The sequence below is a fragment of the Hypomesus nipponensis genome, chromosome 7 (genome assembly GCF_054491055.1).
Source record: "Hypomesus nipponensis isolate SF chromosome 7, ASM5449105v1, whole genome shotgun sequence".
Taxonomy (NCBI): domain Eukaryota; kingdom Metazoa; phylum Chordata; class Actinopteri; order Osmeriformes; family Osmeridae; genus Hypomesus; species Hypomesus nipponensis.
The window spans coordinates 3,917,501-3,934,253 of record NC_140367.1 but is presented as its reverse complement, the minus strand read 5'-3'; the positions used below and the strand labels follow the sequence as shown (position 1 = coordinate 3,934,253).

The 16,753-nt window shown below is 52.1% G+C and overlaps 1 protein-coding gene across 1 annotated transcript in view; it reads right to left on the bottom strand.

The window, feature by feature from the left end:
* The window catches only part of dock4b (dedicator of cytokinesis 4b), a 75,132-nt gene that overhangs the window by 49,938 nt on the left and 8,441 nt on the right, over positions 1-16,753 (bottom strand). The window contains exon 2 of the mRNA XM_084701617.1: positions 1,075-1,158. Within this exon, the coding sequence (XP_084557743.1) occupies positions 1,075-1,158 (84 nt within the window). The remainder of the gene's footprint in view (positions 1-1,074; positions 1,159-16,753) is intronic.

The following is a 16,753-nucleotide window of genomic DNA, read 5'->3' as shown; positions in this document are numbered from 1 at the left end:
CCCTCTCCCCTCCTCTCACCTCCCTGCTCCCCTCTCCCCTCCTCTCCCCTCTTCTCACCTCCCTGCTCCCCTCCTCTCACCTCCCTGCTCCCCTCTCCCCTCCTCTCACCTCCCTGCTCCCCTCTCTGCTCCTCTCACCTCCCTGCTCCCCTCTCCCCTCCTCTCACCTCCCTGCTCCTCTCTCTGCTCCTCTCCCCTCTCTACTAATCTCTTTGCTCTTCTATTTGTCTGTCTGTCTGCCTGTCTGTGTCTGTAAGTCTGTCTATCATGTATGTGATGAACACAGGATGTGGCCACGGCCCCAGAGTTGGGCGGGAGGAAAGGTGGCACTGTGGAGAGGCGGGGACAGGAAGTGAGAAAGACGCCTGCATTTCAATGGTAAACTGTGTCTTTGAGGTACGGATACTGACAATATAAACACAAACCCACGCGTTTACACACAGACACACACACACACACACACTGTGCTGTGTGTGGGTGGTCAACTAAAGACATTATTTTGGCGGCACAGAAAACAGAAACCAGCAAAAATGCTTATCACATCATACACAAACACATATCACACAGCACATATAATCGGAAAGAGCGATTAACATTTCATGTGCTGCACAATCTCCCTGGAGGCGATTGGGAAGAACATGAGGAGCCCATTTGGCTGGCTGAATTAGTATCTGACTGACTGACTAACTGGCTGGATGCGTGGCAAACTGACTGACTGACTGGCTGGCTGGCTTGTCGGCAAGCTGACTAGATGGTTGTCTGGTTAGCGGGTTGACTGAATGAGTACTGACTGACTGGCTGGCTGGCTGGCTGGCTGACATGCTGGAAGGCTGGCTGGCTGCCTGGCAGGCTGGTTTGCCGGCTAGCAGGCTAATGGACAGATTTATCACAGTGGCCGGTTGTGGAGCCCCAGGGGACGTCCAGAGGGAAATAGTGTCCATATCAGGAAGAGCTTGACATGTTATACACCGGGTGCCGCTAGCTAGCTGTCGAGGGCGCAGGAGTGTGTGGGTGTGAAATGAGAGGATTCTCGGATGTTTCAAATGTGTGTGTGTGTGTGTGTGAGAGCCTCACCTTCACATTTCTCCAGGATCTGCACGGTGTCTCCTATCTCCAGCGGCAGGCCATGCTGGACCGTCCCCCGGAAGCTGACCAGCACTGCAACACACCAGAGGAAACACGCACACATCAACACACATGCTAACACGCACGCTGCATAACAGGAGCTGGCACACCCACGTAGACCTCTCCCTTCACCTCTCCACGGTTATCAAGAACACATGGTCGTAAATCACTGCACGCCAGCCCAGCTGAGCTCTGGTAGTAATTGCATTGTGTTGTTCTCTGGTCCAGAGAGAAAGAGAGAGAGATGATGAGAGGTGTAGAGTGGAGGGATGGGGGGATATGGAGGGATGGAGGGATGGAAGGATGGAGGGATGAGGGGATGGAGGGGATGGAGGGATGGGGGGATGAGGGGATGGAGGGGATGGAGGGATGGGGGGATGAGGGGATGGAGGGGATGGAGGGATGAGGGGATGGAGGGATGAGGGGATGGAGGGGATGGAGGGATGAGGGGATGGAGGGATGAGGGGATGGAGGGATGAGGGGATGGAGGGATGAGGGGATGGAGGGATGAGGGGATGGAGGGATGAGGGGATGGAGGGGATGGAGGGATGGGGGGATGAGGGGATGGAGGGGATGGAGGGATGGGGGGATGAGGGGATGGAGGGGATGGAGGGATGGGGGGATGAGGGGATGGAGGGGATGGAGGGATGAGGGGATGGAGGGATGAGGGGATGGAGGGATGAGGGGATGGAGGGATGAGGGGATGGAGGGATGAGGGGATGGAGGGGATGGAGGGATGGGGGGATGAGGGGATGGAGGGGATGGAGGGATGAGGGGATGAGGGGATGGAGGGGATGGAGGGATGGGGGGATGAGGGGATGAGGGGATGGAGGGGATGGAGGGATGGGGGGATGAGGGGATGAGGGGATGGAGGGATGGGGGGATGAGGGGTCACTAGAGCTGGTGTGGAGGATCAGCAGCAGCATGCTGGTCTGAGGGCTCAGTCTGGAGCTTCTAGCCCTTCTGCACCACTGAGGACACACACACCGTACAGGGGAGATCCACAAGGAGATATCCTTTCTCTCCTCTTTCCTCTCCTTTTCTCCTCTCCATCCTCCCTCTCCTCTATTCTCTCCTCTCACCTTCCCTCCCCTTCTTTCTCTCGCCCGCCCGTCCCTGCCCTCCTCCCCTCTCCTCCACGTATTCCTGGAGTGTTTCATTTCATGGGGCACAGGGCCAATTTTTTGTACCTGAAAGCTAAAATGGCTTTGGGACGTTCCTCTGCTGGAAGGGGATTAAATGTAACAAACTCTACCCACTAGAGAGATACACACAAGCCCAAAACTTCATCTGTCCACATACATACACACACACACACATACATACACACTCTGATACATCAAAGTTATAAAGTTGCAACCCTCATGAGCCATCTGGCCCTATGGATTACACAGCATAGCAGCATTATAATTGACCAAACATTTCCTACACCCCCACAGATGTGGAACCCCGGGGAGAAACAAACTCAATTACCCATCTGCCCCCTCGCTCAGGAACTGATCCATATCAGGTTGACCAATAAAAATAACAGAACCTGCACTACCTCCTCAACCCTCCTGCACATCAGCAGAGCGCTGCGTGTGCAACACTCTTACCCAGGTTATCTACACTGTTGCACGCGAAACGATGTTATCCACCATTTGATTGTATGCTCAACAAATTCACTGTAGATTTAGAATTGAAACACCCCCAAAAATGGGAAGCTTGTCGAATGCATGAATTAAACAAAAATCCAGCTGTGTGTTGAGTTATTCAGCTGGGGCTTGAACAGAGAGAGTGAGGGGATGGAGGGATGGGGGGATGCCTGCCTGTCTGTCTGCCTGCCTGCCTGCCTGCCTGTCTGCCTGTCTGTCTGTCTGCCTGCCTGCCTGTCTGTCTGTCTGTCTGTCTGTCTGTCTGTCTGCCTGTCTGCCTGTCTGTATGCCTGCCTGCCTGCCTGCCTGCCTGCCTGCCTGTCTGCCTGCCTGCCTGCCTGCCTGCCTGCCTGCCTGCCTGCCTGCCTGTCTGTCTGCCTGTCTGTATGCCTGCCTGCCTGCCTGCCTGCCTGCCTGCCTGTCTGTCTGTCTGCCTGCCTGCCTGCCTGCCTGCCTGCCTGCCTGCCTGTCTGCCTGCCTGCCTGCCTGCCTGTCTGCCTGTCTGTATGCCTGTCTGTCTGTCTGCCTGCCTGCCTGCCTGCCTGCCTGCCTGTCTGCCTGTCTGCCTGTCTGTCTGTCTGCCTGTCTGTCTGTCTGCCTGTCTGCCTGTCTGCCTGTATGCCTGTATGCCTGTATGTCTGCCTGTCTGCCTGTCTGCCTGTCTGCCTGCCTGTCTGCCTGTCTGCCTGTCTGCCTGTCTGCCTGTCTGTCTGCCTGTCTGCCTGTCTGCCTGTCTGCCTGTCTGCCTGTCTGCCTGTCTGCCTGTCTGCCTGTCTGCCTGTCTGTATGCCTGCCTGCAGAAAAGCAAGAAGAAAGAAGGGAGCTCAAATGCTGAACAACCACACACACACACACACACAGTATGCATGACTATCCTCCTCCCGCCCCCCCCCCCCCCAGTGTGTGCAGTGCCAGGCTGACACACAGAGGACCCCCCCACCCCCAGTGTGTGCAGTGCCAGGCTGACACACAGAGGACCCCCCCCCCAGTGTGTGCAGTGCCAGACTGACACACAGAGGACCCCCCAGTGTGTGCAGTGCCAGACTGACACACAGAGGACCCCCCCCCCCCAGTCTGTGCAGTGCCAGACTGACACACAGAGGACCCCCCCACCCCCAGTGTGTGCAGTGCCAGACTGACACACAGAGGACCCCCCCCCCCAGTGTGTGCAGTGCCAGACTGACACACAGAGGACCCCCCCCCCAGTCTGTGCAGTGCCAGACTGACACACAGAGGACCCCCCCCCCAGTCTGTGCAGTGCCAGACTGACACACAGAGGACCCCCCCCCCCCCCAGTCTGTGCAGTGCCAGGCTGACACACAGAGGACCCCCCCCCCCCAGTCTGTGCAGTGCCAGGCTGACACACAGAGGAGCAGTGTTTCTGCAGGCCTGCTGTGAGTGTGTGAGAGCAGCCACCACAGGGTAGGGTCTGATCCAATCTGACACACGTCTACAGCAGCCTGCCGCTAGGTCACACAGCCCAGGCAGATACTCATGATCCCTCCCTCTCCCTCTCCCTCCGCCCTCCCTCCCTCCCTCCCTCCCTCAACCAGCCTAGACATTACATTAAGGTGGCAGAAGGGAAATAAATGACACACACACACCAGAATTGAGTATCTGGAGTAAAAGTCATGAACTGTGACTCTTAACTGATCCAGCTAAGATTTAGGACAGAACCCCACTGACCGATAAGATTTGCCATGAGGTGGAAATCCGCTGGTTAGAGATAACTTACAGACCTCCAGGGGGAGAGGCAGGAGGAGAGGCAGGAGGGGAGGCAGGGGGAGAGGCAGGGGGAGAGGCAGGAGGAGAGGCAGGAGAACCTGTCTGGGGTTAGGGAGCTGCTGTGTGCTGGTCTGTTAGCAGTTCTGTTGAACTCACACAGAGACTGTCACCTACACATAATCCTGAAAGGCTCATCCTGAACACAGAGACACTGTGTGTGTGTGTGTGTGTGTGTGTGTGTGTGTGTGTGTGTGTGTGTGTGTGTGTGTGTGTGTGTGTGTTTGTCCAAGGCACATCCCTAAAAAGTCTTCTGCAGTGGATTAGGCTTACATGTGCTTTACACTGCCACTTGGAACCAAGGGCTGTACCAAGATGCCACCCTCTCTCTCTCTCTCTCTCTCTCTCTCTCTCCCTCTCCCTCTCCAGTTTCAGACTCCAGACCCACACACAAGTTAGAGTGTGTTTGTTTAAGTGGGCTATGAAGTCATAAGCAAAATAGCTAATTACATGTTCATCCTAATACCAACACGAGTCAGGAATGCATGGCTTGAACTAGTCATGAATAAAGACTGCTCTGTAATGCTGACCCAATCCCAATGAGAGCCAATGCCAGTGTGAGAACTGGAGCTCATCCATCCCACAACACCCTCTGTTCTCAGTCAGGAACAACACAAAAACAGTGGAAACGAGAAGCTAATTGAGTTCCACAGGCGCCTAAACGAGCTTTTAACCTTGTTAAGAATGCGGCCTCGCCCCCTTCTGCTGATTAGTGTTCTGACAACAAATCACATGCGTAATCCACTCCCCAGCATTAAATATTCAACAGCTACATCATTAATATGCTAATTCAACCTAGTTGTTGGGTGGCCCAACAGCCTTGCTTGCCAACCACAGGCCTGCTGAATTATTTACAGCTGTTTTGAAGTCCCGCATCATGCATTCCGGAATGAATTCCTATTTATGAATAATACAGCCAATGGGACAAGGGCTGAGGCTGTGGGGAAATGGGAGGAGCAAAACAATTAACGAGCTGTAAGCGATCTTCAAAATGGTGGTTGACAACGCCTCTTCCCCCATCTCCTCGTGTGACACCCTGTCCTCACTTGCTCTCTTCTCCTCCCTCCTCCTCCTCTTCCCTCTCCTCCTCCTCCTCCCCCACCTCCTCCTCATACCCTCCCTTCTCCTCATACCCCCCTCCTCCCCCCTCCTCCTCCTCATACCCCCTCCTCCCCCACCTCCTCTTCCCTCTCCTCGTCCTCCTCCCCCCCCTCCTCCTCCTCATACCCCCTCCTCCCCCACCTCCTCCTCATACCCCCTCCTCCCCCACCTCCTCCTCATACCCCCTCCTCCCCCACCTCCTCTTCCCTCTCCTCGTCCTCCTCCCCCCCCTCCTCCTCCTCATACCCCCTCCTTCCCCACCTCCTCCTCATACCCCCTCCTCCCCCCACCTCCTCCTCCTCCTCATACCCCCTCCTCCTCATACCCCCTCCTCCCCCACCTCCTCCTCATACCCCCTCCTCCTCCTCCTCCTCCTCATACCCCCTCCTCCTCATACCCCCTCCTCCCCCACCTCCTCCTCATACCCCCTCCTCCTCCTCCTCCTCCTCATACCCCCTCCTCCTCATACCCCCTCCTCCCCCACCTCCTCCTCCTCTCCCCCCGTCACCGCTGTCTGAGCGGAGGGTTTATGTCTCTCCTCGTTGCGTCCCAGTGCAGAGTCAACACGTTAGACCACACGTCAGACCACATCCACATCAGTGGAGCTGTGGCCCGGCCTCAAAACTCTAACCTCTGGACCCGGGTGCTCCAGCCCTGTGACTGGAACACTGGAGACACCACAACACAGGGGGAACAGCCGCTGAGCCTGTCCAGAAAAGGGTCTTTATGTTGCGTGGCTGTGTGCGTGTGTGTGTGTGTGTGTGTGTGTGTGTGCCTGCGTTTGTGAATCCAATGAAAAGACAAGAAAAGGAGATTGTTCCGTGTTTCTTTAGCTGCAGTCAGGGCCTGCCACGGCCTCGTTCAGAGATGCATTAAACATTGTTTCCTATGTGAGGGAGAAGGCATGCTTCTTTAAATATCAGCCCTAACATGTTGTTTCCACTGCCCTGACGCAAGGCCGTGACTCAGATACCCTGGCTCAGTACAAACACGCTCTGCATTTACTGATATAAATATAAAGTCGATTTTTAAGTGTGTGTCTATGCGTGACACAAACACTGGGCACGGCAAGAGCCCCTTCAGTTGGAAGATCCATTGTAAATACGACGGCGATGTGCTTGACTGCTCCTCTTACAGAGGGGAAGTCCTGAGGCTAGGACGTGAGGCAGGGGCTGGGGTTGAGGTAGGGAGTGGAGGCAGGGGCTGAGGATGAGGTAGGAGGTGAGGCAAGGGTGAGGCTGGCTAGCAGTGTCATGCATTTTAATGAGGAAGACAGCGTCTACACAGTTACTGTCAATCTGCTGGATACACACACACACACACACACATCACACACCCACACCCACACACACACACCACACCACATTTTGAGTCGTCCAACCACGCACACAGAGCAAGTCAACAGATTCTGGGTAGGCTGAATCAAAGACGAAAAACAGATTTAATTTCACCTCTGGCGGCAGATCGTATAATAGCACTCTCACAATTTTGACGTGTCGTGTTTGTGTTTTTTTTTATAGCTTTTTGTATAATCATGCATCCTTCGTAATCTTTGTCACACAACATCATCTTCATCATCCAGATCAGAGTGTGTGTGTGTGTGTGTGTGTGTGTGTGTGTGGGGGGTCATCATTGTGATAGTCAGCAGAGGAAAACACACATGAATCAGATTAAAGAGGAATATGGGTCACAATGCTATGTGTGTGTCTGAGCGTGTGTGTGTTTGTGTTACGGCTACAATAAAACCTAATCCACTGCTTCCACAGGGGAAATGACAGGGGTGATGGAGTTTACTGTTATTCAGCAGACGTAACCCAAAACATCTCTCTCTCTCTGCCTATCTCACTCACACGTTTCTGATGCTGATGAGAACTACAGTGACTGTTTCGTTAGGAAGTGTTACTGCTCAATGACAGGGAACACGTGACAGACACCAGTGAGTCCCAGCAGAGAGAGAGAAGGGAGGTGGAGGGGGTGTGATGAGGAGGAGGTGGAGGAGAGAAAGAGAGATCTACTGGAAACAGGGTTAGGTCGAAGCAGATGGAGCAGAGACAAAACAGGTGGGCGTGACAGATGAGATTTGGTGAACGAGAAAACAGAGGTGAGAGAGACCAATAGACAACATGAAAAGGAGAGGGATGGAGTCATTACTCAGATAGGGGTTTGGTGTGGGTGTGGAAATGAGGCCTGCATTTGTACCACTCACTTCACATCTCTCTTTTTGAATGTCTCTCTCTCCTCTCTCTCCAGAGAGGGAGAGAAGGGAGAGTGACCTTAACCCTCTCTGACTGGAAATATATTCATCACCTGCTCCTAGCTCACAAGTACCCTCCACAACAACCAAACAAAGACACAGGAACAAGACAACACATGCACAGGCACAGTGACAGGCTTGCACTGGTGGGAACGACAGTCTGAGTGATGTCACCTTTCACATCTAGGTGTCAACACCATCGTCATGGAGACACGTCTTGGAGATGTAACAGGAGCCACACAAACATCTCCACACGCGTGTACCCACACACACACACACACACACACACACAGGAGCGTGCATGATCACGAGGTGTTTTCCACTGCGTTGAACAGGCTCAACAAATCAACTCGCTTGTTTTTTTTTTACACTGCAAATAGCTCCTCAATGTAGCTTGTCTTATAGCCTAGCGTAGCTTAGCGTTGCCGCAAAACACCCTCGTCTTAGATCCTTTCTTCGGCAACCACAAACCTGCACCTCCTCAACTGGCAACATTGCAATCAGATTTGTTTGGCTAGAATGTTTTTGGGGGTTCTAATTTTTGGGTTCTGAATTTCAACATTCAAATTTGGGCAGCCTGTATTTTGTTCTATTTTGAATTTTTGATGCTTGAATTGTTTTTTTAATTGCATTTTGGGGGTCTTAATCTTACTGTTCAATTTTAGCTAGGGAGAGGCTCCACGATCCGACATATGCTACAGACTCTGAGGGTTGGGGTGAACGAGAGAGGCCAGCAGGCACAGAGAGAAATGATGAGAGAACAAGGACTGGAGGATAAGAGTGGAGCTGAACAGGCAGGGGAGAAAGGAACAGATATGAGAAAAGGAATTGTCAGATCTCACGTGTAACACTTCCCTGATCAGTGTGCTGGCTGCGGGCAGTCTCCTACAATGACAGTTCTCCCATGTACACACACAGACACCCAGCCCTGGGGGTGATCCAGAGGACAGAGGCTAAAACACACAGTCGGATGAGAGAGCCAAGATGAACAGCTTGATGTCAACGGTCACACATCTGCAAAGATGAGAGCTGAGGGCTATGTGTGTGTGTGTGTGTCTTCTCTTCTGCTCTGGCCCGATCCTAACTTTCAGTGAGGGGACGTTCATCTCTCTCGTTCTGCTGTGTTTGTGTACGTAGGAAGGTTTCACCAGCAGGGTCCTACATAACGCCTGTCAGGTGACTGTCAGCAGGGGGGAGTTGTTCCAACTCTTCCATAACAGCCTCCGTCTGTGAGGTGGTTGTGATGCCAGATTCTAGCGCTCTGACTATCCGATTTGAGCACATTGTCCTGGCAGCTGGTGATTGTGATTGTCGCCTGCATTTATTGTTAAAAAGATGGAAATAATGTTTCCACAAAAAAAAAAAAAAAAAAAAAATGTCCCCCTTCACCGAGGAAACTCACATTTTTGCAAGCATGCACATAAACTGACATGTGCATGCAGACACAGTAACACACGTACACACACATTTGATAAAGAGAGGTTGCCGAACATCTCCCAATTAGCATCCAGCCATGAGCACCATATGTCTGTCCCCAGAGAGAAACAGCATTGTTGCATGACTCTGCTCACTATCACTACACACACACACACACACACACACACACACATATCACTGCATACACACACATCCCTACATACATACACATCACCAATAATAAGTAGTAAATAAATAAGCAATAATTGTAGCCTTGGGAAGCATTTTGTTGTGAGTGTGTGTGTGTGTGTGTGCATGTGTCTGTCACAGCGAGCCTAAACAAGCCTATGTTAAGTTGGTCCCCTCCGGACAGGCTAACCTGCATCACTGCCTCATCTGATTAGCACCATCAGTTGTGGCCATGTACACACACACACACATACACACCACAGACAAAAGAGATAGAGGGCAAGAGGAATGGAGGGAGGGGTTGAAAGAGAGACGATAGCAGTGATTGGCTGAATGGACCTATCAGAGCTCACTACAGAGCAGCCAGTCTACAGAGGAGAGGACACAAGGAGCTCTCACACACCGGAGGGGCCCTGGGGGGGGGGGGGGGTCGGAGGAGAGTGCTCTTGGAGTGTGTGTGTGTGTGTGGTGGGTGGGCCGGGCCAGCAGGGAGGGGAGGAGGGTGCAGAGTCTCTGGTCTGTGTTGCAGCGGGAAGGACCACCAGAGACCCACACTTCAGCTGTGTGTTCATGTTCACCGCTCAGGGAAACACTGATACGAGAGCTGTCGGGAAAATTGAAGATGTAACACATTTATCCTGTATAAGAATGATTCTGTGTTCAGCATTCCTTGTGTGTAGAGAGAGGCCTACCCCCCAAATCTGAACTTTGGGGAACACAAGGCATATGTAAACGAGGTGACCTGGGCTGACCACTCTCTCTTACTGGAGAGGCCATAAAAGATGTCTTGCCTTATCTGTGTTGGGTGAATCATGTGGTCAAGCTTACAGGGGTCAAAAGACACACACACTCAAACACGCACGCACACACGCCTGCGCCAGGTCTATGCAAGGAGCCAATGAAGAAGAGCAATGGAACATTTGCCTTTGTCTTAACCAATGACTGTAAAGAGCGGTTCTGCTTAAATAGCTAGCTAGCACAACATGCTAGCGGACAAACTTTGTAGCACAATGGCGTGTGATGTTTTTGTCTCCTTGTGGGCCGGCCGCAAGCAATAAAACTTTCTTAAACTTGTTCATCGACTGACTGTGCAATGCTTGATAGATTAATATTTCTGACAGAGCGTGCACACTCAAACACACACACACACACACACACACACAAACAGACGGCACTCACCAGGGCACAGGAAGTCGTTACGAAAGAAAGTAGAAGCCAGCATGCACACAAGAACGCACAAAAACACACACAAAAATACACACAAAAACAAACACAAGAAGCGCACTCAAGGGGACCCAGATGGCAGGTGGTGCACAAACAGAAGCCAGTGGAGCATCTCCACAGCCCAACACTGATCACACCAATCAGCTATACAATACAACACACTCATCAGCAAGAGAGAAAGAGAGAGAGAGAGAGGGGAGAGAGAGAGAGAGAGACAGGGAGAGAAAAATGAATACAGAGAGAGAAAGAACGAAAAAGAGAAAGAAAGAGTCCCAGAGAGAGGGGTGAGGTGGAGAGACGGCAGGAGCAGGTGAACACATTGGTGGTGTGTGCCGTGCAGTCATCCGTGTGTCGGACAACAGATTGGACAGCCAGCAGTCATCTGGAAGAACTGGCCAACGACTGACTGACCATTACTGCTTCCATCACTGAGTCTATCTCTCACTCTCTCTGTCGGTCCTGTTCTCTCCATCTCTGTCTCTTTCTCTGTCGCTCAGTCTCTCGTTTCCTTCACCTCTCCATTTCCCCCCCTCTCTCTCTCTCTCTCTCTCTCTCTCTCTCTCTCTCTCTCTCTCTCTCTCTCTCTCTCTCTCTCTCTCTCTCTCTCTCTCTCTCTCTCTCTCTCTCTCTCTCTCTCTCTCTCTCTCTCTCTCTCTCTCTCTCTCTCTCTCTCTCTCTCTCTCTCTCTCTCTCTCTCTCTCTCTCTCTCTCTCTCTCTCTCTCTCTCTCTCTCTCTCTCTCTCTCTCTCTCTCTCTCTCTCTCTCTCTCTCTCTCTCTCTCTCTCTCTCTCTCTCTCTCTCTCTCTCTCTCTCTCTCTCTCCCAAAGGCTGGTCAGGGTCTGTCCTCTTCAGGAGATCATCTAGTAACTAAGCAGAAATGTTGGCTGTGCAGCAGCTGTGTCCATCCGTCCAATCACGATACTCCTGAGTCTTAGATCCTTGTTTACAGATGCATGTTCAGAATAGCAATGAACACGGAGGTCAGGGGTCATCCATGTTTGGTAGGATGAATGTACTGTTACATACATACACAACCCTAGGCATGTGACCCAGGGCTGGTCTGGAGCGGGAGTGTGTGTGTGTGTGTGTGTGTGCACGTGCCTGTTTATTTGCTCACATTGTGATGCTCAGTCATAAGGAAGTCAAAGTGATGTTCACCCAACAAAGACCAGATGAGGATAGAGACACCAAGTGAACTGTGTGTGTGTGTTTTGGAGAGAGAGAGAGAGGGAGAGAGGGAGTGATTGAGTGAGTGAGAGGAGAGTGCGTGTTTGTGTGAACATCATTAGTTGCGCTCCAGAGCACCCACATATCATCCTCTGATACCTCTGGTCATGAACACATCACAACTGTTTGTTTGTTTAGGCATTAGCCAGTCAACCTGACGGAGAAAAGGATGGAGAGAGAGAGAGAGAGAGAGAGAGAGAGAGAGAGAGAGAGAGAGAGAGAGAGAGAGAGAGAGAGAGAGAGAGAGAGAGAGGGGAGGAAGTGTCTAACTAATACATGTGTCTAAAACCATGGGTGCCTAAAACAGCAAACGTTCAACTGTTAGCTCTGTGAGATCGATACACTAAACACACACACACACCCCCACCACTCATTGACAGGCCGGTGATTCTTGATCACACCCCAGGGTGAGGTGTGGATATGGCTGCCAAAGATAAATCACTGTGCACACTCCAACACACACTCAAACACACACACACAGTACACACACTCACACACATAACTGGAGGTAATAGAGGGCAACCGGTTGACACCAAGGACACCATTGACCAGGTCAACATCAAGTCAAACCAGACTCTGTTATATCCTCCTGCTCTTGACATGTTCACCTCAGCTCCGGGACCTGTATCTCAGCCATCAACACACAATCCTAATCATAACACACTCCTCAGTATCACGTTCACTTCCTGCTGTGATACGAAAACAGCAGAGCGTTCCGGATGTGAGTGGTGAGAGGGACCGACAGTGAGGGAGACAGGGTTTAAGTGGCTCTAGGTTCAGTGTGGAGCTTGGTGGAGCTGGACGGCGCTGGATGAGGCCGCACGGCTCTGTAGAAAGCTATGTGGGACTGTATGGTACTGTACAGAGCTTTATGGAGACACACGTGGTGGAGCATTCCTGGGAGGCTCAAGGGTTCAGCTGTCGCACACGGGCTTGTTTTTCTGGGCGCTGCATGCCGTTGGTGGATCACAGGGATTATTCCAGAGGTCGAGGAGCTGAGGCAGCAGAGGGGGAGAGAGAGAGAGGGAGAGGAAGAGAGAGAGAGAGAGAGAGAGAGAGAGAGAGAGAGAGAGAGAGAGAGAGAGAGAGAGAGAGAGAGAGAGAGAGAGAGAGAGAGAGAGAGAGAGAGAGAGAGAGAGAGAGAGAGAGAGAGAGAGAGAGAGAGAGAGAGAGAGAGAGAGAGAGAGAGAGAGAGAGAGAGAGAGAGAGAGAGAGAGAGAGAGAGAGAGAGAGAGAGAGAGAGAGAGAGAGAGAGAGAGAGAGAGAGAGAGAGAGAGAGAGAGGAGCAGGGAACGACCGCAGCTTGGACAGTGTTCCTCCAGGAATGGAGCCGTGGAATTTGGATCCACAGAACTGGAACAGTTGAAGGGTTCGGGTTGTTTGTCAAAGCCGACCGCAAAAAGAGCGAGAGAGAGAGAGAGAGATCAGAGCCAGCAGCCACAAGGAGAGAAACACAGCCAGCTAATGGGAGAGAAACCTCCCCAGGCCTCTCTCTCTCACCACAGAAACAATCAAGTCCTTCTGAGCTGTCGTCAGAGAGCCGCACCTCGCAGCCCTCAGCCCAGTTCCACAGGTCCCTCTCCATACCACCGATGGCCATTACCTCCATCTTGTCAATGACCTGACCCGTATGACTCTGCTCACCAAGTGGCACCTCTTCCATTTGCTCCGTAATGACTCTGGAGTGTAGGGCTCGTCCTGACGCCGGGGAATGAATGAGATTGTCACTTTGGGCCCTCTTTCCCTTGATTAGACAGGGAGGAGAAGCTGTCACGGCTGGCTAGACAGTGGCGTGGCAGGGCTGCTTTAGACACAGCTACCAGCCCCGCTGAACAGGGGGGCTGGGATAATGTATTCATGCCAGGGTCCAGGCAGGGGAAAATCAATCGAGTGGAGAGAAAAAACCCGCTCCGCCCCAGTTTCCCCTCAAACTGGGTCAACAGCAAGTTTGCACCCTCAAAAAATGTCTGTAATTAAACGAGTTAAAAGCTTTGTTGAGACTGAGAACATGAAGGTGTGAGGGAGGGATGGAGGGAGGGGTGGTGGGCAGGGAGGGGTGGAGATGGTGGAAGTGATTAATCACATCTTTGTTTTCCCCTCCCTCGGTGGAGGGAGAGCTAGCACAGACAGAAGAAGCAACTAGAACCCTCCAGCTCTCAGCTGTAGGCACCATTGTTCCAGTTCCCAGGAGCCAATGGGAGTAGTAGATTTAATGAGCTGGGGGGGAGATAGAGAGATTCCTTGAAATCCCGCTCAGTGCCAGCACCATGGCAGGACTGGCATAGCCTGGCAGAATAACTAGCACACTTTTATAGGAGTCATGTCAGCCAGTCCACAAAGAGAGAGGGATCCATTCATGCATCCTTCCTCATCTTGGAAGACATCTATGTACCTTTCAGTGTACCTTCATATATCTTCCTCTCTACGGCTCTCTCTTTCTTCCACTTCCCCTCTCTCGGTTTCTCCCTCAGTTTTTTTTTTCTTCTTCTTTCCCTCCTGTTCTCGCTGTCTTTCCCTTCGTCTCTCTCTCTCTCTCTCGCTATAGTTCTATATCTGTGTCTTGCTGAGTGTCCAGGAGCAGAGCTATCCTAGGGGAATCCTCTGCTGGAGAGGGTCTATCCCTGGGTGGATGCTGGGGCGGTCGGGGCTCGGGACAGCAACGCTGCATTAAGCCAGCATGTGCAAAGAGGATTATGGCATGTGTCCAGATGAGATCCAGGAGAGCTTAGTTAAGTTTGACGGCCCCTGGAAGCCGTCCACTGTGCACCCATATCCCGGACCCCAACGGTCTCATCAGAGGGCCGGATCCATCTCCACTCTCTTGGAGAGATCCCTCACCCTGATCTTACATCACAGAAATGACCAACCACCAACTGGTTACCTGCACTTCAAATGGCAAAGCGGGAATTAACCAAACCCCCAAGATTGAGAAGCCACGACAATGGAATGCCTATCCTTCCATCCTGAGAGCTGTCTGTCAGCGTGGGGACAACAAGCCTCTACTTAGCATCTCTCCCGTCTCCCTCCTCCTGTTCAGGCGCTGACGCCAGGACAGCAGCAGCACATTAGTCACAAGGAGCATGAGGCACGCCAGGACACCATGCTTGGTTTGGAAAGTCTGTATTTTTAGCTTCCACACTGGCAGCTCCGGGGCTGCAGAGCGTCTGAGAGCAGAGGCAGGAAGGAGAGGGGAGAGATGGCCGAGGTTTCACTTCCTCTTGGGGGGTTTGTCGATGACACAGCTTTGACAGAAGACCAACTCGACCGCAACTCTTTTCAATTGTTCTACAGGACAAATCTGCTCTATGTGTGTGTGGTTGGGGGAGGGGGGGGGGGGGGGGTTTACACAGCTAATTACTAAAGCACAAACAGAAACCAGGTCCTTGATCTGAAGGCGGCTGACAATCATGAAATGAGAGTGTCCTTTCAAAGACAGATGAATATGAGTCCAGTTCAAATGACTCTGGGTTTCTATGGTTTTCCGGTAGAATCAATGGTCAGAATAACAGCTGACTAAGGTCATCAGACCATAGGATATTCAATGCTTTAGAGGATATTCAGTATTGATTCATCATTCACACAAGATGATGTCACCACCTCCAGTTTCTGCCGAGTCGCGAAAACAACTATTCTTACAGTGAGGAAGACCTAGAGAACGCGTATCAGCTTGGCAAAGGTGGCAAATGGCAAGTGGCGGTCAACTGAAATCTACAGAACTCTCCGGAATTCTTCCAGAGGGTATGCATTCATAGTTGCTGGATACAGCCTTGGAGGAATCTGACTCCAGCCTCGCTTCAAAGGCTCATCCAAGTTCCCTTCTCTCAATGGCCCTGTGTGTAGTCTTCCAGCTCCACACGCTAGGCTATAGAGATAGTGATAGGCTGCTAGTGAAAGAGTCTCCTCCGCTACATTGACTCCTTGGCCTGAGGCCTCCATCTGTCATCACTGGGACACACTGCCTGGGCTCCCCTCACAAAGACCCTCCCCGCAGGCCTCACTGAAGCCTCCCCCAGCCTCTCGCCCACACAAAAGAGATCAATTTCAGACACACTTAGCTGGAACTGCACTCCGCTTAGCGCGGCTATCCGGCCCTCCCGGGGGTATGGGGGCTGATAGAGGCAGCAGGTGGAGCCTGGGGGGGTTCAAGCCGAACCAGTGCACTTCACAGGCAACCTACCCCGGTCCCCCACTCCGACGCCTGTCAGTCTCCTCACTGGTGTTTCCTGTCAGCGTCCTCGAGGGAAGGAAGTGGAACTGACACCGGGGTGGGGGAGGGGGGGGGAGGGGGGGGGGGGGGGTGATGATGGGGGGGGGGGGGGGGGTGACTGAACCTGTGGTGTGTCAGCACTAGATGAGTCTGTGCGCAACACCAGGAGCCCTGCCTGACACTGGCTCCTGTATCACCGACACCCTGGAGAGAGTTCAGCTGAGAGAGAATCAGTTGCAAAGGCTTTTGCACACTGCGTGACGCTCAGAGATGAGGGAGGAAGTCTTATACTTATTTAGCAGCGGCAGAGTGTGTCTGTCTGCGTCACCCCACGGAACACACACCACAAACATGAAAACCTCTCTCACTGTGTAATTAATAGGTCATGGTTTCGTAAAAAAATAACTAAAAGAGGGTTTTGAATACAGAAGAAAGAAATAGAAATGTTTTGAGCAGTGAATCAACTGAAGGAACACCCAGAAAGGAACAGCAACAAAGCGTCATCCCACAATGCATTGCGATGCCAACCTTTGGTGTCGCTGGAGGAATGTAGAAAAGGCCCCATTTACTGAGCACAGACAGGAAAGGAGGAAG